Source organism: Numida meleagris, chromosome 1 (assembly GCF_002078875.1).
Source record: "Numida meleagris isolate 19003 breed g44 Domestic line chromosome 1, NumMel1.0, whole genome shotgun sequence".
NCBI lineage: Eukaryota > Metazoa > Chordata > Aves > Galliformes > Numididae > Numida > Numida meleagris.
Window position 1 is genome coordinate 167,739,189 of NC_034409.1, and position 24,910 is coordinate 167,764,098.

Here is a 24,910-nt window from a genome sequence, read left to right on the forward strand (position 1 = left end):
AAGCATGGCGGAACGTGAAATGCTTCACAGTTCAAAAGTTTATAACATTTTCCTTTCCCTCCACAGAGGTTGCTACTGACCCCCCTAAGACACCTGACAGCGAACCTATGTTTACAAAACTACGCAGTCCAAGCACAGGCAAGTTTTGGAATTGTGACATGAGCCTGTTAATGCTCTGGTTGATTCCCTCCACCACCAAACTATTCATATTTTGCGAGCTGAAATAGTGATGATAATGTAAGTCTTATGTGCCAAAGATATTGCTGTTGATGCCAGATAGTTAATGCTGTGCAAACATTTAGGATTTCTTTTATAATTTTAATTGGTTGAACTGTTTATTCATCAGGATTACTGGCAGCACAAAAAAGAATTGTAATTTAAGTTGTGTTTTTAAGTGCATTCAATTTGGGGAACTTGCAGTGTTGGGTGTTGAACTTTGGCTTCTTTTTAATCCAAATTTAGGTTTCATACCATTCATCTTATGCTGTAAAATAAACAGGCAGAGTCAGAAAAGTGATTCAATTATACTTACCAAGCTTTCTGAGTCTTTTCATTTTTAAATCTAATCTTCTTCTTTCCTTGGTCCAAGCAGGGGTATCTCTTTTCTTATTAATAGATGATGTGGCACTTTGAATTCAAAATACATTGGGAAGACCAGCAAATGCAGGTGATATAATCACACCACAATCCCACAAATAGTTACTTTCTTCTCATCAGATTGCCCTTTTGTCAAGGATCTGTTATTAATGTATGAGTAATGTAATGTTTGCAGTATGAGATACAGCAACAGGAACTTGCAGCGAGCCTTGGTTAGGGTTAATGTGTTTTGTTTGAAGACACAGTTCATAATCTTTTTCTTTTTCACAATCTCATTTGATTTCTAAGTTATGTGTTTTTATTTTGAAATTCACTATTTGTATTTATGTATTTGTAACTGAAGTCTTCAGGTACACTTTTATACATGGTATACTCACTTCTAAGTCTTCCTGAAAGAGTAATGTAAAAACAATAGATACAGAATGTGAAATCATTTATCCCCATCGTGATACCCGTTTTTTGATTGCTCAGATTTACTTTGAGAATATAAAGCCACAGACATTTTCCACCTGTTTTATTATGTTGTCTTGTAATTTATTATGTTTTAAAAAGCACACGTATTAATTTGCTTTTCTCTGTGGAAGAAGAGATTGATTTAACTTGAAGAATATGAGATCTTGGGAAAGGTTTCTGGGAAAAACCAAAAGTACAATGATTTGACCAAAAGCCTGGGTGTGTTCCTTCAGAATTTACAGAAGCTTATTTATAGACCTGAATAAACTTTCAGTGAAGTAGCGTATAAGTATAGTATTTGAAAATGGAAGGGCTGAGAACTCCTGACAATGTCTTTCGCTTATGTTTGGGTCTAATAGACAAATTGTTGTTGACTAATATTGTATAAATAGCCATTGAAAGATTCAACACACAACGGATATTTGTGCTAACCACTTTATTTAATAAAAGTGTGCACGATCCTTTTTATAGGCAGGTAAAAAGGACAACGTTTCTGTCGTATACAAACACTATAAAGTAGAGTTTCAGCTTGTAATTCAGAAGTACGACAAGAAGCATTTTTCAAAATTCTGAACTAAAACAAGGGGAATGCTCATAGTACAAACTTAAGCAACTAATTGAAGTGATAAAGTTAGGAGCAAAGCTTCCTGGGTTCTCTCTCTATCCACTGGAGAATCTCTCTAATGATAGTGCTGATAACGTGTGGTGCCTGCCCTTTCAACATAAGCAGGTAAAATAAGGAACTGAAGTTAGGCAATAGAAATGGTCCATTTCACAACATTTCCTTGCTCTCTACCATGTTTGTCTGGTTCATTCACTGGTAGGAGTCTTTAAGTTGTGTAACAAGTTCTTCTGTGATTAGTCTTGATGTCTGATGCGGATCAAACTATGATGTAGACCCTTGTTGAGAATCATGATGGGTATCTCTGCTCTCCCTTGTACGTGCTGTTCAATTCCTCCTGTATCCAAAAGAAAAGCGTTTGTCGGAGAACAGAAACTGTAACCTTAGGTGAGGCTAAACATCCTGTCAGCCTTTTGGAGAAAGGGGGGGAAAAACACCATTGGTCGTTTTTGGGAAAAGATGCATCTGCCTGTTTTAGCTCACCTTCCTTGAGTAAGACCTGGGGATCTGTCCAGGCTGAAAACAGCAGTGCTGACATCAGGTTGCAAGGGCTTGCACTGGCACTTTTTATGAGCTAGCCCATGATCTGCAAGTCAGTGCTGCTTTGCAATTACCGTATTTTGAGCCAGGACTGCCATAGTTGATGTAGCCTCTTGAAGATGACAGGACTAATCCAGCCTGCAGACTCAAGTAGCTGAACATCAGTGGCTCCTTCTGCAGTTCCAGTGACTTCCTGATTTGGACACAGAAAATGCCAATCTTGTTTGTGACATATTTGTCATTCTCTCATTAGAACCCCAAACTAACATGAAACAGCAGAGTTGTGCTGTGGAGCGGCCTAAAATAAAGCTTGCCTTTTCAAACTGTCAATATTCTCTTGTTCACCTTACTTGTCTACTCATACTGAGTTACTGCTCTCTGTTCTGATACACAAAAAAGGGTATCACATTGTCATTTGAAGGTTTGAGTGTTTTGTTCCCCTAACCTTACATGTGATATCTTGGAGACAAGCATGAGAGAAGGCAGGGAAATTTTCTGGGTTTCCACCTTCCCCCTTCAGTACAGACAGAAAGTAATTTCTTGTGTGATTTTGATTTGGGTTTGGATCAAAGGCTTTGAGTTGTAAGATGAACTATTCACACATCTTATTTATTGATTCAAATTCAGTTTGGTTTATAGAGCTGGTAAACAAACATCTGTATATAATAGTTTTCTTTGTCTGAGCTTTCTTTGTAGTGAGTTTATGTAGAATGTGTGTATGCTTGTGTGTGTATGTATATAAGGGACATTCTTCAGATGTATTGGGTATTCTTTTGATTTTTGTGAAAGCTTACAAACACAAACCAGATTTCTTTTTCAACAGGGGAAGCAACCCTTTACTTATTCAATAGTGGTGCACAGCAGCTGTTTGAAGTAAAAGCTTTTCATGAGGAATATCGTTCCTGGTTTATAGGTGAGACTGTTCAACAAGGTGAGTAATGTTATGTACCCTTCCCCCAGCTGTAACTAATGTTCATACAAAGGGACCTTCTCTCTTCCTGCTATTAAATTTACAGGTGTTTCTCTTAGTTGTTTGAGACATGCTGCATCACATCCCCACCTTCTGACACACTCATTTGCCATCTGGATTTAAGCAGGGCTAGGGGCTTTGTGGTTGCTTTTTAAAGGGCTGCCTTTGGCAACCTCAATTAGACAGATGTTCATTTGTCTTTGAGGAAGGATATGGTGAGATGGGGGAGTCGTTCAGTTGTACTTAAACTAAAATGCCGTAAAATACTTAGTTTTCCTTGTCAGTCAGACCAGAGGGTCCTTGGTGTAAGTAAAATATTTCTTATCCTTTTGAAGGGAAAAAGGGTTGGAAAGCCTGAGCTAGCTGAGCAAAGCAATGCTAAGCAGAACTCCAAGCATTGGAATGTGGTTTGATCTGGTTTTCTTTTAATTACCTCTGTAGTCTTCTCTGTAAGTGCCTTGATCCTGGGATAAGCCTGCTGTCTGAAGGTGCCATTTCAGTGCTGTGTCTGAGTGACCTCGTCTGTAGCATCATAGTCTCTGATCTTGGCTCATCTTTCTGAAAATGAGAAAGAAGTTTGTGTAACCACTTGTGATGGCTTTAACAATCCTTTCTCAGTAAGGATGTCCCTAGAGTAGTGTTTCTCTCCCAGGATTTCCATAGACTATGTAATTAGTATCAATTCAGGAGATGAAGGTGTGTCCTTTTTGTCTGTTTAAAACTAGAAAAAAGACCATTTCTAATAATAAAGTGACCCCACCAGACATATACCTTCTTTAATGGCAATATCCCAAATGTGTGTTAACATTTAAATGTACCTTGCAGGTGCATATAGCAATGAAAGCTGTATGTCTTTGAGATTTCCCTTATTCCCTCTGGGGATGAGCCAAAAGACTGGGTCTGCTTCCTGCTCCCAGTTATGTCCAAACTGTATTCTCCCCCTCCCTTTGTAACCTCTACTTTGGCCCTTGGGAAACAATTGCCTTAAGGAGTAATTGCCTCGTTTTTATTATTATTTTTTTAATATAAAAGGGGAAAAAATTTTCCTGAATGGAATTGGGCTGCTGCATATCTGAAATAGTCAGGTGAAGAACGACACAGAAAAGCTGTGTGTTTGCAATTAAAAGCAAATCATCTCATTATCTGCTGAGAAGGACATAACTGGAATGTAAGAATAGATGGGTATAAACTCTTTAGGAAAGACAGGCAGGGGAGAATGGCAGGGGGGTGTTGCCCTCTACATCAATGACCAGCTGGAGTCCATGGAGCTCCATCTGGGGATAGATAAGGTGCTGACAGAGAGCTTGTGGGTTAAGGTCAAAGGGAAGGCAGAGAAGGAGACATCATAGTGGGGGTCTGCTCAACCAGGAAGACCAAGTGGATGAGACCCTCTGTAAACAGATAGGAGCAGCTTCACGTTCACAAAACACGGTCCTCATGGGGGACCACCCTGGTATCTGTTGGAGGGGCAACACAGCAGGGCGCCAGAAATTGAAGAAGTTCCTGGAATCTGTTGGTGATTGCTTCCTCTTCTAAGTGATATGTGAACCCATGAGAAGAGGTACTATGCTGGACCTTGTCCTTACCAACAACAACGGGCTGGTGAGTAATGCGAAGCTCAAGGGCAGCCTTTGCTGCAGTGACCACAGAATGGTGGAGTTCAAGATCTTTAGGGTGTCAAAGAGGGGGCACTGCAAGCCTGCTACTCTGGATTTCAGGAGAGCAGACTTCAAACTCTTCAGGAACTGCTTGGCACGGTGTCATGGGATAAAGCCTTGGAAGGAAGAGGGGCCCAAGAAAGCTGGTCAGTGTTCAAGGACTATCTCCTCCAACCCCAGAAGCAGTGCATCTCAAGAAAAAGAAATGCAGGCAAGAATGCCATGAGGGCTCTGTGGACCAACAAGGAGCTCCTGGACTTACTTCAGTGCAAAAAGAAAGACTTAGGGAGTAGAAGCAGGAATGGGCTACCTGGGAGGACTAAAAAGAAGGGATCAGGTTAGGAAAGCTAAAACCCAGACAAAATTAAATCTAGCCAGGGACATAAGGGGGAAACAAGAAATTCTACAGGTATATCAGTGATAAAAGGAAGTCCAGGGAAGACATGGGCCCTCTCCAGAAGGAAACTGGAGACCTGGTCACGAGGGATACGGGGAAAGCTGAGGTGCTTAATGACTTCTTTGCCTCAGTCTTCACCGACAAGGGCTCTAGCCACACTGCCCAAGCTGCAGAAAGCAAAGGTAAGAACTGGGAGAAGGAAGATCTGCTCACTGTAAGTAAAGATCGGGCTCGAGACCATCTAAAGGAGCTGAAGGTGCACGAGTCCATGAGACCCAATGAGATCCATCCACGGGTTCTGAAGGAATGGGCAGATCAAGTTGCCAAGCCGCTGTCCATCATATTTGAAAGGTCACGGGAGTCTGGTGAAGTTCCCACTGACTGGAAAAGGGGATGCATAACCCCCATTTTCAAGAAGGGAGAAAAAGAAGCTCCAGGAAACTACAGTCTCACCTATGTGCCTGGCAAGATCATGGAGTAGATTCTCCTGAGGACCCTACTAAGGCACATGGAAAATAAAGATGAGGTGACTGGTGGTAACCATCATGGCTTCACCAAGGGCAAGTCATTCCTGACAAACTTGGTGGCCTTTTATGATGGAGTTGGAGCATCAGTGGATAAAGGAAGAGCAACTGACATCATCTACCTGGACTTGTGCAAAGCATTTGACACTGTTCTGCATGACATCTTAGTTGCCAAAATGAAGAAGAATGGATTTGATGGATGGACCACTTGCTGGATAAGGAATTGGCTGCATGGTCGCACTCAGAGAGTTGTGATTAACAGCTCAGTGTTCAAGTGGAGACTGGTGATGAGAGGTGTTCCTCAGGGATTGGTGTTGGGATCAGTGTTACTTAACATCTTTGTAGGCGACATGAGCAGTGGGATTGAGTGTAACCTCAGTGCATTTGCAGACAGCACGAAGCTGAGTGGTACAGTTGACACACTAGAGGGTAAGGATGCCATCCAGAGGGGCCTGGACAGGTATTTTGAGGTGGGCCCATGCCAACCTCATGAAGCGCAACATAGTCAAGTGCAAGGTTCTGCTCCTGGCTCGAGGCACTCCCGTGCATAGATACAGGTTAGGAGGAGAATGGCTTGAGAGCGGCCCTGAGGAGAAGGATTTAGGAGTGTCTGTTGATGAAAGATTCAACATGAGCAGGCAATGTACGATTGCTGTCCAGAAGGCCAACCATATCATGGGTTGCATCAAGAGAAGTGTGACCAGTGGGCTGAGGGAGGTGATTCTGCCCCTTTGTTCTCATGAGACCCCACCTGGAGTACTGTGTCCAGTTCTGGGGCCCTCAGCACAAGAAGGACATGGCACTGTTGGAGCCAGTCCAGAGGAGGGCTACAAAGATGATCAGAGGGCTGGAACACTGGATATTAGGAAGAAATTCTTTACTGTGTGAGTGATGAGACACTGGAACAGGTTACCCAGCAAGGCTGTGGATGCCCCCTCCCTGGAAGCATTTGAGGCCAGGCTGGATGGGGCTTTAAGCAGCCTGGTCTAGAGGGAGGTGTCCCTGTCTAGAGGGAAGTGTCCCTGCCTATGGCAGGGGGGTGGAACTAGATGATCTTAATGGTCCCTTCCAAGCCAAACCATTCTATGATTCTGTGATGTCTTCAAACATCTACAGTTAGTCAGAACTCCATAGAACAAATAAAAATAATTTTTCATGGAGGTACAGATGAAAGCTTTTAAATGGAAGCTTTAAGAAGGGCAATAGCATTTTTTCCTCCAATCTTAGTATCAAAAATTCCAGGTTTGTGAGTAAGTAGTCTTGGTACTTTCTTTGCTAGTAGTTGCAGAGTTGGGATTAAGAACTGTTTTTCCCTGCTTCTTGTCAGGGAAATGTATTCCCTTGTGACCTGGGTAGTATTTTTCCAGGGACCTGGCAGTGCCATACTTGGAAAAATATTATGGCCGTGAATGCTTTGGCTTTACTTGCTTGGATTGATCTGTATCATTTTGATGCCTTATATTTGTTTTGTCTCATTTGATTCATGCTGAGCACTAGAGCCATGTTTCAAGGCTGGTACCTTTAGGCTTAGGTTTTGAGTACAGAATTTCAGAAGGAAGACAACAGAATATAGTGTAAGAGCTCACTGCTCCAGCCTACATGTCGTTTAGTATCCTTGAGGCTTGTCAGAAGCTGTGGAAGTAGCCCTATAACAAATAGCCATGTCCTTGATACTCCCTCTGGACAGAAAAAAATTGAAATTAGCTTAGAAATAAATGTGAACTGGATCCCCAAGCTAATTTGGCTATGCAGATGTAGAGACTGCCCACATTGCATCATCTTAATTTTACAGACGTTAGATTGTCAGCTTTGACCAACGACTTTGTTGCCACCCTGTTTTATCTTAGTTTAAAGCTGTTCCAGTAGGATTTTCTTTCTTTAATTTTAATCGTGTGAATTGAAACAAAAATATATATATATGTTTGCTTTTGATTTGGTAATTAATGTTAAAGTGTTATCAATTATTTGATCTAATAAGTGAATTTCCTTGATGTTACATTGTTTCAAATTATCTACAATTGTACAGAAAGCATGAGCAAGCCATCATTCTGAAATGACGATGTAATTTTAAATAAAACACTTAGCGACGTATTTTCTGAACTGGCATTGCCTTGCCCAGTGTTTGGGGTAGAGTATGCTGGATGTTTATCTAGCATCCCAAAACAAGGTTCTTTTACACTCAAATCTGCCAATAGAGGGCAGCTTTAATTTTGCTGTTTTTAATATATCACAGAGGAAGGGAAAACAGTACTTCAAGTCAGAAGACCTGCAGTAGAGCTTGTGCTTTCATTTGGCAGGGCTGAGAATTGAGCTCTCTCTGCATTTTTAATATAAAATCACAAATAGAATTTTCCTGCCCATTTTACTGAAATATTGCAATGCTTACTGTGGAAAAAAAAAATCCTCTCTTCTTGACCACACTCCTGAAAAGCATCCTAAAAAATGATTGAGTACTAATTCTGTGCCTAGTAGTACTAAAGTTACTTTTATGTGTCTGTCCCTTAGATGGGCGCTTGCTCTTTGTTACACCGATGGACCCCTTATTTCTGATACTTTATTATCTCATAAAGGCAGACAAGGAGGTAAGCCTGCTTATTTTTTTCATTGGAATTCTCAGGAGAAAACATTATTTCTGTTACTGTGTTAATTTTATGAAGAGAGACTTCCATACTACGTGAAATTTAGTTTGCATTTACAGCAGAGATGTTCACCCTAGGCATATCTTTGTTTTCAGCCTTTTTATTTTGTTGGCCAGTAAAGTATATTCCATGAATCAGCTTGCAACCTGAACAAAACATAATCTCCTCTTTGTAAGAGAAGCAGAGAATCTCTTGTCCTTTTGTGAGAGCCTATCCTGGAACTCTTGAATTTAAAATGGTGGATGTCATCATAATAAAACAAACTAGTGCCCGTCCTGAGGAGTGGATGATTCACTTTGAGAAAGGGGGGAAAAAAGAAAGATGAATTTGGATGCTGCGGAAGAGGAAGAAGAAACTTTTCTGTGACAGTTCGAACTTGAAAGGAAACATTGCCTTTTTAGAAATAATATTTGTAGAAATGATGCATCGCTGAATAGCAAAGGGATGAGCAAGTACCCAAAAGATGGATAATACATTAATGGGTTGATCAATTTATCATGGGTGTTGCAAAACTTCACTTAAATTTCATAAGTGTATCAAAAGGCATAGGAAATGTTGCTGTTCTGTAGTTTATTATCTGCCTTTGAAAAAATGTCAGTAAAATAAAAACACGAATCCTTATTTTTTATTTCATGAAGGCACTAATTTCACTTTATGCATCCTAAGAGGTCTCTCTTCAAAGAGAAGAGAGTCCTTCAAGGTAGCTTGCTGTTCTCCGCTTTGGGTTACAAGTGAAGAATGCAGAAAAACTGTTCTGTGCTGAAGAAATGAAGTCCTACTAGACATTTGTATTAGTAACCTATTGTTCTGTAATTATTTCTAAATTATTTATAGTATGGGATACACAAAGATGTTCAGTGTTTCTGTGATCTGTTCCTGCTAGAGGGTGGCCCATCAGAAGTCGCTTCATGGGCATAGTGTATCTGTTTCTCCAGGTTTTAATTCAGAATCCCTTTGAAAGCTTTACACCAAGAGTAAATTAGGGAATCAGTATATCCCTGTCTGTGGTTAGTGCTGAGGTAAACTGAATAAAGGATGACCTTCGCTGCAGTTTCTGTGCATGGGAGTAGTCCTGTACCGCCCTTTGCTTCTTACGTACATTATTTCCTAAGGGTTTCCTAAGGCAGGCATGGTGCCAGATACCTGGAGCCATCTCCTGTCCAGCAGGCCTTCTTAGCTTAGGCTCTGTGTTGCTTCACAAGGTGAATGTGGCTGTCTTGCTTCTGGACGCAAGCTAGCTTCTGCAGGTAAGTTATCTAGGGGAAGCTGTTAATTGCAGCTTTGTTTTTGCCTCTCATGTTTTTCCATTATAATAGTGCCTTTTCTTTTTAATTGGAAAAAATAAAAATCCGTTCAGTTTTGCTTTTTTTTTAATCTTATTTTACAATATATGGTTATTTTTATTAGGCCTCTGTTTGCCTTGTAAGAGGATTAATTAATAATGAAAGCATTTTCCCCGGGTGGTTTTTTTCATGCTAACCTATGTAATGATTTCAGCTTTGGCTCCTGAGACCATACACTCTCCAAGGATGGAGAGCTCACTGAGTCTTTGTACTGATGCGCTAAAGGATCTTTCCAAGGGGAAGGCTGCCCGTTGTGCCAAACTGTGCTGAGTGATTATGCATTGTTTGGCAACGGCAAGATTTGTTTGATGATTCTGTCATGTGTAGGGCTCTTTAAGTGCTGCCAAAATCGCTTTATATGCATACTGTGGCCAAACTGAAATTGACTTTGCAGAGGTGAAAGGTTAATACTATGTTCCAGAAGCTGCCCTGCTCCTTTGAGATTTATCTTTATGGAAGGAAAAGCAAAATTTGAATGGAAGTTATGACACTGGATTTAATCCAACAGGTTTTGGTCTCAAACACTATTGGCACACATTGACTAATGTGTCTTATGTCATCTTCCAAAAAAATTTCGCTGTACTTCACATTAGCTTCTCCCATGTTATTTTAAATTTGGGCTCTTATGTGCAGTAGTTGAAGAGTTCGGCATTTAGCAGATATTTACTGGTTTGAAGTAAATATTTATAGTTCACTTTGTAATCAGTTTCTAAATGTCATGTGGTACCATTCAAAGTAAATCTTCTTTAAGTCCTTTATTTTAAAGCTATGGCAATTACATGCATCTGTATTTCTATATATGTGCATGTGTATATGTCTTAACAATATAATAATGCTTTTATTATCCCTTTGATGTATTTTCAGCAGCAAGGAAAGTTCCAGCCACTGGATCAAGTTGTCCTGGACTCAGAATACCCATATTGCCCATTGCTACTGAAGTGTGAAGATGTTAAACGATCCATAGGCCATATAACAGAAGAAAAAGGTGAAAAAAGTGCAGGGGAGGGAGTGAGGAACTGCTGGGTTTGTTTGTGCTATTTCATTACAATATAGATTTCAGTACTGTTTTTTGCTTTCCAAACACTCAAGGTATGCAGGATGAAGCTGTACTTCAAAAACAGAAGTTTAGACTTAGAAATCATTCTTGCAGTATTGTGAATGAGGTGTAACTGCTGTAACTGAAACAGTTGTGCAGTCTTCCTGCAAAGTGACATAAAAATGAAAAACTAATCGGAGCTGGCTTCCTAGACATTATTGTCCCCCGCTAACAAGTAAAATGCCAGACCTCTTTATTGCTGCATAGAACATCAATGTGGCTGTGAGCTTTTCCTGAAGGATTTAAATGCACAAGTTCAAGTATTTCCTGTACGATGTGGTGTATGTGCAGTTAACATGGAGCTCTTACTTCTCCATAAGTATCAGTTTGAACTTTCAGGCAGGACAGCTTTCCATTGAAAATGATAACAAGACAGCAGAAAATCTAGGCAGTGACACAGTTACAACATTTTGCTGGGACTGAGGTAGTTGGAATTATGTGCTGTCCTGGATTTCCAAAAGAAACTTAGAAAAGCATTAAGTTACATTTGGTGTCAGAGGGAGCAGGCAACCCTTTTCTGAGGGTGAGTTGTGATTTTTGAGAAGGCTTCTTCAACACAGATTCACCTGAACTACAAAACCTCCTTTGCCTTCCCACGGGGTGATAAATGCTTCCAATAGAAATTAACTTCAAACTTTTAGGCAGTTTCTGTCCCCTGCAGCTTTTCTAATGCTGGCTAAGGAACTGTGAGTGAGAGAGAGGATACTAAAATTCTGCCCACCTGTCTGAGAAGGTGAAAAATGCTTTCAGATTCTCTTGCCTGTCAAACTTGAGCTCTGCATAGGAATATAGGGCAAGGTGAGATTATTTTTCTGAAAGGCCACTTCCTCCAAACAGCAGTACTGTCTTTGGGCAGTATTTATGTTTTCTTTTTAACAGCAAAGAGTATATATGTATATTTAAAGTATTTGCCGTAGACAAGATCTTATATCTTAGTCTAACCTTTCTGTCTATTCTGAAATCATATTTGCAGTCATTATCCACCACATTGTTTGATTAAACTATATTGCTAGTGTATATAGTAGTGAAGATACTTTACTGCTTGATTTTGGTTTTTGAACTGATGCTTTTTGTAATTTATTATGTACTCTAGTCTGAAGTTTGGGTCATTTTGCCAACAAATGCTATTAACTGTTAAAGAAGATGCATTCACTTACTGTTGTTTACTTGTTGTTGTTATAAATTTGTTTTGAAACGTAATGGAGAAATGGATGTTAGTGCTGTGCACACATCCGCATTCTGGCTGTGTGTGAGAATGTTGGATTTCTCTGTATGTGTACCTACTGCTTCTTTTCTTGATTAGGGTCGGGTTGAAAATAACAACACTGGGGCTTGTTCTCAGAATTTCTTTAATTTCTTAGAACACTAAACCTGTGGTTATGCAACAGACACATTAGGGCTTGCCCGCTTGTCATGCACAAGGTCGCCTTTCTGTACAATCCCCCTCTATGTGTTTCATTTTCACATCCCTTTTATTGCTTGTAAAAAATACCAATATTATGACTAATACACTCTTTTCCAGTGCTAAGACTTGTCCACTACATACCCTTTCTCATTTAAGGAGCAGGGCTTTAGGGCAAGAAGTATCTGTCATGTTTGGTCTTCTGCAACTCTGTTCAGTTTGGCAGAAGCTAACAACATAATTATTTCACTTTCAATTTAATCTTAAGGTTTTTAACATCTGTATAACAAATTCTTACCCTAGAGCACTCACGGTTTACACTTACGGAGTTAGTAGAAAGTCCACCTTTCCTGGCCTCACTGTTGAAGGGCACTGAAAATTCATTTTGCTGGATTAAATTCCCATTTACCTGCTTCAGTAGTTTGGGAAAGAGTGTGTTACAGCTCACTAAGTCTGGGTGGGGCAGGTTGTTTGCTAATGAATTCAAAGATTGGATAAAGTGTACGATAGAGCAGGTTTAAGAAGAGGTTATGAACTCCAGTGCCAAAGTGTTACTCTTTGTTTCATTTTGCAAGGCAAAAACTGTGCTGTGATCTTGTCTGATGTGATTAACATGAGGAGCCAAGAAAACTTACCTGATTAGAATAACTAAGTAATATTGCCAAGCTTGTATTCCCAGAAGGTAGGAAAAAGGGGCTGTATGAGTTTCTGAGTTATGGAAAACACTGAGAAAATGGATGTTAAAATGTGCTTTAGGCAGTTTGCTCAACAATACATCGGGGAAACTTCCAAGTCTACATAGCGATTACCCGATCGCTGAACATATTATTTAATTGTAGAACCACTTATATTCCATCTGTATTTCTCAAACCCAATCTTTCCAGATGTCTCAGACCAGTTTTATAGGCACCAGACACATTAGGGGGAAAAAAAGGCTTTCCAATATATACTCATATTATCAAACATAGTCGCTAACTCTCACCAATATCAAATGTGCATCACATGTTAAATCCACGTTCCAATATTGAATCCTTTTGTCAGCAGTTTGTGACTTTCATAACTCACTTTAATTCTTCAGAGGTCTCAGATATTGTCAGTTTCTAGAGTTTAATAGTCAAAACTGTCAAGCACACAAAATATTTTCAAACAAAGTGATCTCTGAAGGATTCAGCATAATTATTTTTCACATGTTTTAATGAAAATGGCTTCACAGTTCTACGTTTCCTTTCCCTAACTGAGTCACTCTGAATCATACTGTTGTGGGGGAGTCTGCCTGGGAATCCAGACTAGAATTACTTTTCAGCATGGGTTGGGGGATGGTGGCAGGAGGATGTCCCTTCCTCGAACTTTCTCAGATAAGAGAGGAATCCATGAATCGTACTCACTGTACTTGGACCCAAACCATGTTAGCTCTTTGAGAAGCAGGTTCAAGAATCCAGAGCGTCTCCCCCATTTTCTGCTTCTTCTCTTTCAGATCTTCTAAGTCACTGCAGCCAGCAGTGTCACACCTAATTACTTCACCTGCAACTCATCAACTTCATGAAGCAAAGTATATTTTAGCCTTTTTTTTCCTTTTTACTCAAAAAAATTTTTGTTTTACTCTTCTACAGCTGGTGAGATGGATTTAAACTTAATCCTGAAGACAGCTTTCCCTGACCTCTCTGTACCCTCTACCATGCATACATAAAGAGTACATAATAGTTAGATATTTGTATGCAGTTTGAAAGAGCCAAGATAAACCCCAAAGAAGGAAATGCTGAAACAATCATAAATAATATGTTGTTGTTTGCAAGGGGAAAAGGAAACTCCATGAACTGAGTGTTGGAATATGATAGCGAGTCAGAAAAATGACATGAAACAGATGTATGTATTTATGGCAGTGGTATACGGGAGATTAAAAGCTATTGAAATACCTGCTAAAGAACAAGCTTCAAACGTTGTGGGCTCTGAAATCTCCTGTGTAATCTGATTAGGCATTCTGTTCCATTTCTAGAATGTAGCTCTGTGAAATAATACTCAATAATTTTTATCCTAAAATTTCCATCGGCCTGTGTGATTTTCTCTCCTTTGCCGCAGCGTCGTGAGTTCACATACCTGCAGCTAACAGATCACACGTGAATAGTGAAATGTTCATGGTACCCTAGTTGTCACAGGGGAAACAGTTTCTGAAATTCTTATATCATCGAGTTAATTTATGTTGCTCAATAAATCAAAAATGAATCTTGTACTTCCTCCCACTAGGAGTATGCTTCACTGTTTTAGTTCTGTTTTCTTCTGACACTGTATTATGCCATGTAAAAAGGGAATAGTGGTAAAACTTCTGCTGGAGTTGCCTTGTGAAGTGAGAAGAGAGGGAAATGATAGGAAAAGGGATTATTGAAGGGGCAGATAGTTTATCTTCCTAACCAACCCTCTCTCCTGGCCCCCTACTAAGTGCCAGAATTCATAAGCTATAAGTTTAAGATACTATGTAGTGGGGTTTGGTGTGGTTTTGTGGGATTGTTTTTTGTTAGGTTTTTTTTTCAAAGCAGTCATGGAAACAGCATTTTATGTTGCAAACTGTGTAGTTAAAGTGGCTGTTCTGGTAACACAGGGCAGTAAAGATTTGGCAAATAACAGGGGCTTGAGAAAAATCTTACTGAATTCAGGCAGCACGAGATTACACATATATAAATAAAATATGTACTTTGTTGGATTAGAGCCTAATTAAGGATTGTTAAGTTGTTCAGACTCATATCAGTTCAGTCTGTTTATTTTTCCATGTTTCCAATATTTTTGAAACTTTTTGCCCTCATATCAAACATGTGCAAGTTGCAAATTAACTTCCATACTCTGTCTACAACTCTGGAGATTTTAAATGTATTGAAAATGCAATCCAAACCAGTCGTGACTTTCTTCCCCTTATTTCATTTTATCTCAGAGATTGGCAGTCAGAAATTTCACAAGTACAGCCAAGAGAAGACATTGAAGTGGTTAAAAAAAAAGGTATTGTGTTTCTCTTTTACTTTCAAAATTGCTTTATGTTTAAAATCAAAATGCGTATTGGCTTGTTCGTATCTGTGTTTTGAGCCATGCGGCATCCCTCAATTGAATCTAGGGGAAATGTACTTTGCAGAGAATGCCTGAGTTTTTATGTTTGAGCAGTACCTGTTTGTGCTGTTGGAAATTTCTTTGCCTGACAGTGCTCTGTGTTAGATATGGTATAACAGTGCCCTGTAATGTCCTTAATCTTTGATTTGCATCAGTGCTACCTTTGCAGTCCAGCTGAGCTCAGGGATTCTCTGTTCTCCTAGCAGGTATATTTCTCACCTGTGTAATGCTGGCTGTTACCTCTGAATAGGTCTGCTCATCTTAGGGTGCCACAAAATTGGTGCTGCGTTACCAAGGCAACGTGTTCAAAAACGTGCTAGCTTCTTTGCGTTTTTGAGCTCATATGCTAGTCATTACAAATGTATATTAAATTTCACCACAGTCCATAACTTGAGTGTTTTATATGCTTGAAACAAAATTACAAGAGCTTTGTCACTGCATTAACTTGTGCATAACAACACTGATATAGACATTTCTTTCTGTGGTTTCCTACAGGTCAATCAAACAGTGAAAGCACTTAAAAGCAACAATATATGTGTAGGTGATAGGATATATTCGACTACGTTTGTCAGCGGTAAACAAATCACTGATGCCGAGGAAGGTAAGGAAACTAACCATTTAAAGGCTGTAATGAATTCAATCTTCGTGAAGTAGCATGCCTGTAGTTAAAACAGTCAGCATCTGAAACATGCTGAAAGCGGCCTCTGCAGTGAATGTATTCCTTACGCAGAAAAATTCAGACATGTTGTGACCAAGTCTCTTCACTTTTCTGAGGTATCTTCATTGGGGCCATTGCATTTAACAGTAGGTCTCTGCTGGGATTCTTTCAGCTTCTTAGCTTACAGACAAGTTGTTTTCTCATTGAAATATATGCTGAAGTGTTTTGCTGAACTGAGACCATCTTGTGTAATAGGGCACATGCATTTAATATGTATGAGTATCCACACAATAAAAGTCTCTGTACTAGAAAAGACTGTTTTTATTAGCATGCAAATGCTGTTGATATGATGATTGTCCTTAAAGGGAAGGGATCATAGGAAGACATAGTCATAGAGGAAACATTAGGTATAGAATACACACATATGCACTTATTCAGGGCAAAAACTTCAATAATACATGTATTAAATATCTCTGAAAGTGACTGTGCCTGAAGTGGTCCTATTTGCTTCTAGTCACCTTTTTGCTATGGAGGGCAGCACCCTGAGTGTCACTTGGATATGAAGTTGTGTAGACGAACCTAAAAATGGTCTCTGGGAAATAAATTCTTTGAAAGTTAATGAAAATTAAAAACGATTCAGAACAAAATGAACAAAAGCAAATTATTTCTGATTACTAAGACGTTCAGAAGTCTGCATGCCATTGAAAAATAAGGAAAAACAAAGCAATTTGCTGACAAAGTGGAAAAGGAGTTACCAAATAATGATATCAAAGGGAACAGCATAAATGAGATTTAAGAGGCAGCTGGACAGTTTTATAGAACAGAGATTGTAATATATGGTTTTTGAAAAGAGGCAAAGCTGCAAAACTTGTAAGTTATTTTAACTTCACAGTAGCTTTTTATTCTTTTTCCCTACTTGTACCTTAATGAAATGGAAAGTTGTCCTGTCCTGACAGTGACAATCTTGACTATGCCTAAATACTTTATCTCTGAAATTTATAATCAAATAGCTAATCTGCGTTGTTTTTTCCACCTTCCTGCTTGCTTACAGAAACATGCATATTCTTGTCTTTTTAGATTTGTAGATTTAAAAGAGCAGCATTGAAGTAGGGAATACTGAGGGTTAAAAATAGGTAAGTTTTGGAGGGAGTTCCACTGTATGTAGCAAGGCGAATGACAGGAAGTCAAATGGACCTTACTCAACATTTATTTTTAATAAGCCTCATTTTCTTGCCTGATCTTTCACTATCATGACAGTGCAATTTATATCTGTAGAGAATTGCTTGTGTAGGAGTACTGTGAAATTTCAATACCTTACAAATAGATTAATATTATAGTTAGCTTTTACAAATGTCTCAGGGCAAAAACGTAGGTGGATATAATAAGTGCAAGGGAGATAGGAGGGAAAGTTTAAGATGTGAAACCTTAGTGTTTCACTGGGAAGACAAAGAAGGGAGGCACACAGTTATTCCTGGTGTTTGCCAGGTTAATAACAAATCAAGACTAAATTGAGAACAGGACCTGGAAGGCAAACAGTGATTGGGATCAAGTGCATGTTCAGCAAGTTTGCTGATGACACCTTGCTGAGTGATGCAGTTGATATGGCAGAAGGAGGGGATGCCATCCAGAGATACCCTGATAAACTCAAAAAGTGGGCCCATATGTATGTAATGAAGTTCAGCAGAGCAAAGTATAAGGTTTTGCACTTGAATTGGAGTAATCCCAGATATCTGTACAAACTGGGAGAAGGAACTCCTTGAGAGTAGGCCTGCTGAGAAGGATTTAGAGGTCTTGGTAGAGAAGAACTTAATGTGACCCAGCAGCGTGCCCTTGCAGCACAGAAGGCCGACAACATCCTGGGCTGCATGAGAAAAGGGGTGACCAGCAGGGTGAGGGAGGTAATTGTCCCTCTCCACTCTGCCCTCTTGAGGCCCCATCTGGAGTACTGCATGCAGGTCTGGGACTGCCAGTACAGGAGGAATGTGGAGCTGTTGGTGTCCAGAGGAGGGCCATGAAGATGCTCAGGGGGCTGGAGCACCTTTCCTATGAAGACAAGCTGCAGGAACTGGGCTTGTTCAGTCTGGAGAAGAGAAGGCTGTGGGGAGACCTCGTTACAGCATTCCTGTATTTGAAGGGAGATTATAAACAGGAGGGAAATCAACTCTTTAGATGGCTAGATAGTGATAGGACAAGGGGGAATGGTTTTAAACTAATGGAGGGAAGATTTAGGTTATGGTGAAGTTTTTCACTGAGAGGGTGGTGAGGTGCTGGAACAGGTTGCCCAGGGAGGTTGTGGAATCCCTGTCCCTGGTGGTATTCAAGGCCGGTTTTGATGGGGCCCTGGGCAACCTGATCTATTACTTGATCTTGCATTTGGCAACCCTGCCTGTGGGACAGAGCTTGGAACTTGATGATCCTTGAGGTCCCTTCCAACCCAAGCCATTCTATTATTCTAACAGAAGTCAGTGAAGATTGCTTCAAGGCTGAAATACATTTTCTATTTTATATTTGGTTGTAATAGTAAGTAGTTGACTTGTCCATACCATGCAGTGTTAGAATGCTAAGAGTGAAATGATGGAAATAACTTTCTTAGGAGACAAACTGGGCATATTAAATGCAGAGGTGAATTTGTCTTGGATTAGAATTGTTTCTTCTTCTCTTCTGACCCTGAAGAAAACATAGGGAATGACAAAGACTTGATGAATCAAGGCAGTGCAGGAAGGAGAAGTGCAGACAGAAGATTCTGTGAATTTGATGACAGTCTGATTGAGATGCATATGCTGATGTCAGTTTGTTAACACTCTGAGCTTCAATGCCAGTTTGCACTGGGCTTTTTAGATTAAAAAATAAAAAAAAGAGGAAACTATCTCTGACGCCTTAAAAATAGTTATTTACCACCCTGAGGCAAGTTTACCATGTGCTTCTGAACTCTCCTAAGTGTGTTGTCATATGAGCAGATAGATAGAGCTGGCCTGTTGTCGGTGGAATTCAGAGGTGAGATTTTAGCTTAATGTCTCTCTGGCAAATGCTTCCTGTGTGTGGATAAAGTTACTCCCTAGCAGCCTCAACAACAGCAAGTTTAAAAGTTCCGGCCCATGATCAGTCAGTGCGAGTGTCGAACGTGTCTGGAAAAGATCTGGTTTAGAACTTCACGTTATAAGAGTCACCTTTTTTTTTTTTCCTTTCTCTCAGAAAGACGTTTATAGCAGGAGTGCCCTGTACTGAGAACAGCTTCTAGTAGTTCTTATTTCCACAGATAATTATCGTGTCTTGCCAGTGATGTTTAGATAGGCCTTGGCATTTTCCATAAAGTACTGAAATTAAGTACAAGACTTTGAAATAGACTCATTGTCTCATCTAATTGTTTTCACTTGAAGCCAGAAAATGTACTTTAGTACTGAAGTGCTTGCCAAATAATTGTAAGATCCAGATGCTTTAAAATTAATGATTGCATGTTCTGTTGAGTCAGCTTTTTACTTTTGCAGGTTTTTAAAATTTAATTTCTTCGGAAAAATACATGATATCTAGTATTCTCAGAAAGTGAACAGCTTTTGTAAAGTACATACAGCAGATATTAATAACATGTGCTGACAAAGTGAGTGTAGTAAGTCTTTACTTTTTAAATAAACCTACAAGTGTCATATAACATAAACTACTCAACACAGAGAACCATCGCAGTGTATCCATTAGAAGTCTCTTACTATTAGTTCAACCTTGTGATTTATGGTAGTGCATACATCATGAGTAAGGCAGCATGACTATATAATGTGAATGTTTTTTTTTTTCTTCCTTTCCTTTCTCTGCCCTGTTGCTGAAGACTATGTACGGTATGCCCATGGGTTAATATCAGAATATATTACTGAAGAGCTGAGTAAGGAGCTGTCAAAATACCTAGGGTAAGCATTGTTCCAGCTAGCTGCTAGTTATATGTGGCATGCATTAATGTCCTTTGGTCATTTCTATTGAATATTTATACTTGGTCATCAAAGTTACAGTGAATAACACAATGAAATTATATATGCCTCGGTTTAAATGTGATATTTTCAGGGGTACCTTGAGCCTTTCTGTGATACTAAGAACGTGGGCTGGAGGAGAGATGTAATAATATTTAAATCTCCTACATCTGTTACCACAGTTTCATCTCAAAAGCTCAAGCAATTTATGCAATTCTAAAGGAGAATTAAAGGAAATCCAAAAAGTTAAAGTGCTTTGTCCATAGCTGTGAAGTACAAGGAGCACTGCCTGGAATACAGTCCTCATCCCCAGTGCTCTTTCCTTTTCCCTAATCACTCAGCACTGCTGGGATTTGAGTTCGCATATCTAACCTGTGCTAATTTATACTTACATCTGTCAGGTGAGTCAGTGTTCTCCTACTCATGTTCTCAACCAGCAGCAGTTTGCTTAGAGCGTCTCTAGGACTCTGTATTTTCCCCTCCATTCAAATCTGTTTAGTGCATTCTGTTATCATGACCTATAGAAAAAATGTGCAGTTTACACCTCACCTGTATCTTAACTTGATTGTTGTTATGTGTTACTGCTGTTATTGTGTTATGTGCTTTATGATATCATCTTACTAATTAAATCAAAGTTTTCAAAGGTAAGATGGGGTTCTCCTGTTTTGGCTTCCCAGTCTAGGAACTTTTAAAAGAGCCTATGTTTCTGGCTCTGTTTTAGTTACCTAAGTGAGAAATACAGACAGGGTCGCACGAGCCACTTTTTTGTAAACACATGCCACATGTGAATAACAGACACACAAAGCAACCTCTGCTGGGGAGGAGTTAAACTTTAGGCTGTGCCATCCAGCTGTCTAAATTTATAACGTGAAGTCTTTTGTTCTACAGTCTCCCAGAACATACAGTCCCAGCACCAGAGCCACCAGTGAAGGTAAGAGAAAGAAACTGACAGATGTAGTATGTTGTAAGCTAATCTTTCTGAACTGTTATTAAAACTGGACTAGGCCAAGCACTGGGTACAATACAATATGTAAAGTAAATTGGCCTTGTAAAAACCCAGTCTGAAATGAAACAAGAACATTACCATGTGCTTTTATCTTTTACGTTAAGCAACATTTGAGTTGGTTTTCCTACTTAAAAAAAAAAAAAAAAAAGGAGGGAGGAGGAGGAGAGAGACTTATTTTGTGGTTTTGGTCAGCAGTCTTTTCTTATGTGTTTTGCTCGTTTAGTTTTATTGAGGTTGATGGGACAATATGACCTCATAGGTTTTCTTTTGTATGTAATTTATGAGGACCCTGGAAGGGACCTTCTGGGTCCCAGATTCCCAGACAACCATGTTGGATAATCTCTTTTACACTGGCCATTCTCCACTCATTAGGATTTTTATTTCCATTACTACTCTTGGAATTCTGTTCTATAACCTCATTCCTCTGATGCTCAGAAACCTTCCTGTAAATTCCACCTTGAATTTATTCATAGCCAATTTATTCCCCTGTGGTTTTGTGCTAACATTATTGTTGTTTTGGTTTTTTTTCTCCATTGAAATGGCTCTTTTCCCTCCCTAACCATTAGTTCTCTCTGTGTGTAAAGGGAAAATACATATCCTTTCTGTTTGCATTTTGTGAATCCAAACTTGATTGTGGAAGATGGGTTCTCCATTTTCTCATAATTGTAGTAACATTTCTTTGCACCTGTTCCAAGATTGCTTGACGACAAGTGACCAGAATCATAATTTTTCACGATAACATCTTTATCAGTACAATACCATGGCATTAGTCCCTTCTGATCTTAACTGGAAGTATTTTAGAATCCCATTTGCCTCTCTTACTGTGTGATGTGGCAGATATGCTGCAACGGTTAAGACATGCAGGTTTTTTTTTCTCCACTGCAATTCCTAGTGGATCAGCATTCAGATTATACCTGAAATTCATGCAGCCAGCTGCTACGTACATGACCTTGTACTTCTGTATAAGTACATTTCATCCATTTGTAACGTTTCAGGTCTTGAAGGTTCTTTGGCTTTTCCTTCACTTTGTTGCAGGCTCTTTAGGTAGCCATAATGGTGCTCAGTGGTGTACATTCAGTAAATGTTAGCATGCTGTTATATTTAATTAACAATGATCATTTTGAGTATATATTGTACATGGCATTCCACTGGTAATATACATCAATCCCTGTGGCATCCCTTTCTGCATTACTTGCCTTTGTTTCCCTTTCACACAGTTTCTTACCTATCTTAAAATTCTTACCTAATGTTCACTTTATATCATTTCAATTACTTTAGTGGCTCCATGTCAAATCCTCTGGCAAGCTCTTACATTTACTGACATCAGAAAATGTATTATCTTTGTGAGGAAAAAAAAGCCATATCAGTAGGCATTATCCACATTTAATTTTCAACTAGTCTACATCTGTAATTTTTCTTCCTTCTTTTGCTTTTCCCCCTTTTCTATTTTGCTGAGACCTACTATCACTTCTTTCCTCCTCTTCACATATGATGGATGTTTTGCTGTTCTGCAGGATATGGTCCCTATCTAGTAGAACAGTTGCCAGGGTTTACTTCTGGACCTGTTATTTCTGAAGCATTCTCCAAACAGTGTCAGTGTATTGAGTTTTACTCCTGTCTTGAACAGAGAGATTTTTTTCTGCTTGTGTTTAACCTCTTCATCTTTATTGAAAACAATTTACTGAGGCAAAGGATTTAATCCATTTTAAGGCTAGACATAGATTAGCTTTAATATCTATTCATGTGTAGCAGCCTTGCTTTTTTGATTCCATTTTTGCTTCTGTGACTAAAGAACCTTCTACTATTTGTTTTAATTTCCTTTCCAAGGTCTAACTCAGCTTGACTTTTTGGCAGTTCTCACTTTATCCCTGTATTACCTGACACTGAAACAAATGTGGGGTTTTTTGTTTGTTTTTTTTTCCCCATTCATTGTAGATTTTTGCTTACTCCTAATATCTTTAATTTGAGGAAGGTTGGGAAATGTGCATCTGTACAAGTGTTTGTAGGGGGAATATTCATCTAGTTTAGTCTGAGAAACTCTTCAAGATTTTTCGCTTTGAAGTGGAACATCCAAAATCACTTCATTTTTTCTTTTGCATTCAAAATGTTTTCCTCTCATATCGAGTCTTTTGCTTTGGCTTTGAGAAATAAGACAAATGGTTTGCAAAGCTTGCCCTTCTGGAATCCAGAACCCCAGTTTTGAGTTTCTTTGTCATTTAATTTAAACTGAGGCACTCTGTGTCTATTGAAACTAGACTTCTTACTACACTGACCTTTCCTGCAAAGTCCCTGCTACTTACCGAAACAAAGTCTAAAATAACCTCATTTCTGGCTGGTTCAGTGACTGTTTTGTTAAGCAGTATGTCAGCTAGCACATGTAGGAATAATTGGGCCCTACTGTTATTAATAGCATTTGTTCTCCAATGTATATCTGTGGATGTAAGTTATTTCCATGTGGTTGGACAGTTGTTCTGGCTGCACAGTTACTTGGCCCTTTGATTCTGTTAAGAATTATCTTTACACATTGTAAGAAATATTAAGCACACATCATGAGCCAACTGATATTCATTAGCTGTATAAGCATGTTACAACAACTACATAAAACTGCACGTGATGTACATTTCATATTCTGTATGAATAGCTTTTATACCGTTGGGATAGTTCTTAGAATCTATTTTTAAAAACAGTTTTATTTCAGCAGTTGGGTTACAGAGGAAACGAGGCTTAGAACTATTCAGTTGTTGGGCAGTGAATTCTTGCTGAGGATCCCATTAATTTCCAGAGCACTGAGCAGGATGTGCATGATGCATCTGTCTTAGCAGCTTCAGAGCTTAAAATTCCGTTTTATTTCACAACCTCAGCGGAGCGTGACTTGTACACTGAAATCTGTAGTGCATTTTAGACCATTTTTATTTGCATTGAAATTTCTCCTTACGAGGGCAAGGTGTCTTGGCAGTTGTAGTATCCAATTACTGCAAATAAGGTATAGTATAACATGTATTTCCTAGTATAGTAAAGTAATTGCATATTTAGAAATGTTGTTAAGATAAATTAGTAAGGAAGGAGAAATCTAGAAACTTCAGTGCTTGACAGAAAAGCTATGACAGATTCTGTCTCTTTTAGTACCAAAGTAAGCTGGATGCAGTCTGGACATTGTGACTAATAATTAAATAAAAATTATTTGTTATCTGTATCAATTGTACTTGTGTTGTAATTCTCATACTGTCCGGTTTGTCAGCGCAGGGAGTCTGGCTGTTGCCCAAAGATAAGACAGCTTACAGAGAATATGTACTCTCTACTACAGCTGAAGAGCAAATGCTTTGCTGAAATGCAAACATTTTATTATAAGTTTTAAAAATTTGTTTATCAGATTCCAGAAAGAGGAGAATAGTCATTATTCATTAGATTTGTCATTTAAAAATGTAATCACAGCTCAGTAAACAGCCTCCCAGAGAGTCTGATCCAGATACTGTTGAAATCAAAAGAGAAGGCTGCTGTTGGATCTGGTTCTAAGAGCTGAGAAATCTAAGCTGCAGACCTGGTTTCAGTGCCAGAGAAAGAGAGAAAGTGGGGGTAGGGAGTGGGAATCACAAGCACTGTAAACAAAATGAATAAAACAGGATCTTAAAATGGTACCATCCAAGTTGCTTGCAAAATCACTTTCCTTGGCACAGAAACTAGGAAGGCCACAGCTTAGATTTCACAGGATATTAAGGACAGGGTAGTAATATCAGATATATAATAATAAAAATACAACGTTGTAAAATACTATATACTTTTTTTCCCCTTTTGGAAGCATACCAGAAAGTTTTCACCTTTAAACTAAACACATGCATGCAGTTTATGGAAAGAAATATTCATTCTTACAGCCTGATCATGTGAAGTTCTGAGAACCCTTAATCCCTTTTTTTTCTGAAGCTAGAAGGCACCCAACACATGCAGAGTCAAACTTCTCAATATAC

The 24,910-nt window shown here is 39.1% G+C and overlaps 1 protein-coding gene across 2 annotated transcripts in view; it reads left to right on the forward strand.

Annotated features, from left to right (window-relative positions):
* Nucleotides 1-24,910, forward strand: part of RNASEH2B (ribonuclease H2 subunit B) — a 39,596-nt gene that overhangs the window by 11,421 nt on the left and 3,265 nt on the right. Inside the window, exons 2-9 of one of the 2 annotated variants that reach the window (XM_021376661.1) lie at nucleotides 67-138; nucleotides 3,036-3,143; nucleotides 8,267-8,343; nucleotides 10,611-10,728; nucleotides 15,162-15,226; nucleotides 15,827-15,932; nucleotides 19,807-19,885; nucleotides 20,831-20,873. In XM_021376661.1, the coding sequence (XP_021232336.1) occupies nucleotides 67-138; nucleotides 3,036-3,143; nucleotides 8,267-8,343; nucleotides 10,611-10,728; nucleotides 15,162-15,226; nucleotides 15,827-15,932; nucleotides 19,807-19,885; nucleotides 20,831-20,873 (668 nt within the window). Of the gene's footprint in view, nucleotides 1-66; nucleotides 139-3,035; nucleotides 3,144-8,266; nucleotides 8,344-10,607; nucleotides 10,729-15,161; nucleotides 15,227-15,826; nucleotides 15,933-19,806; nucleotides 19,886-20,830; nucleotides 20,874-24,910 lie in introns of both variants that reach the window. The other variant, XM_021376669.1, reaches the window with a different exon arrangement.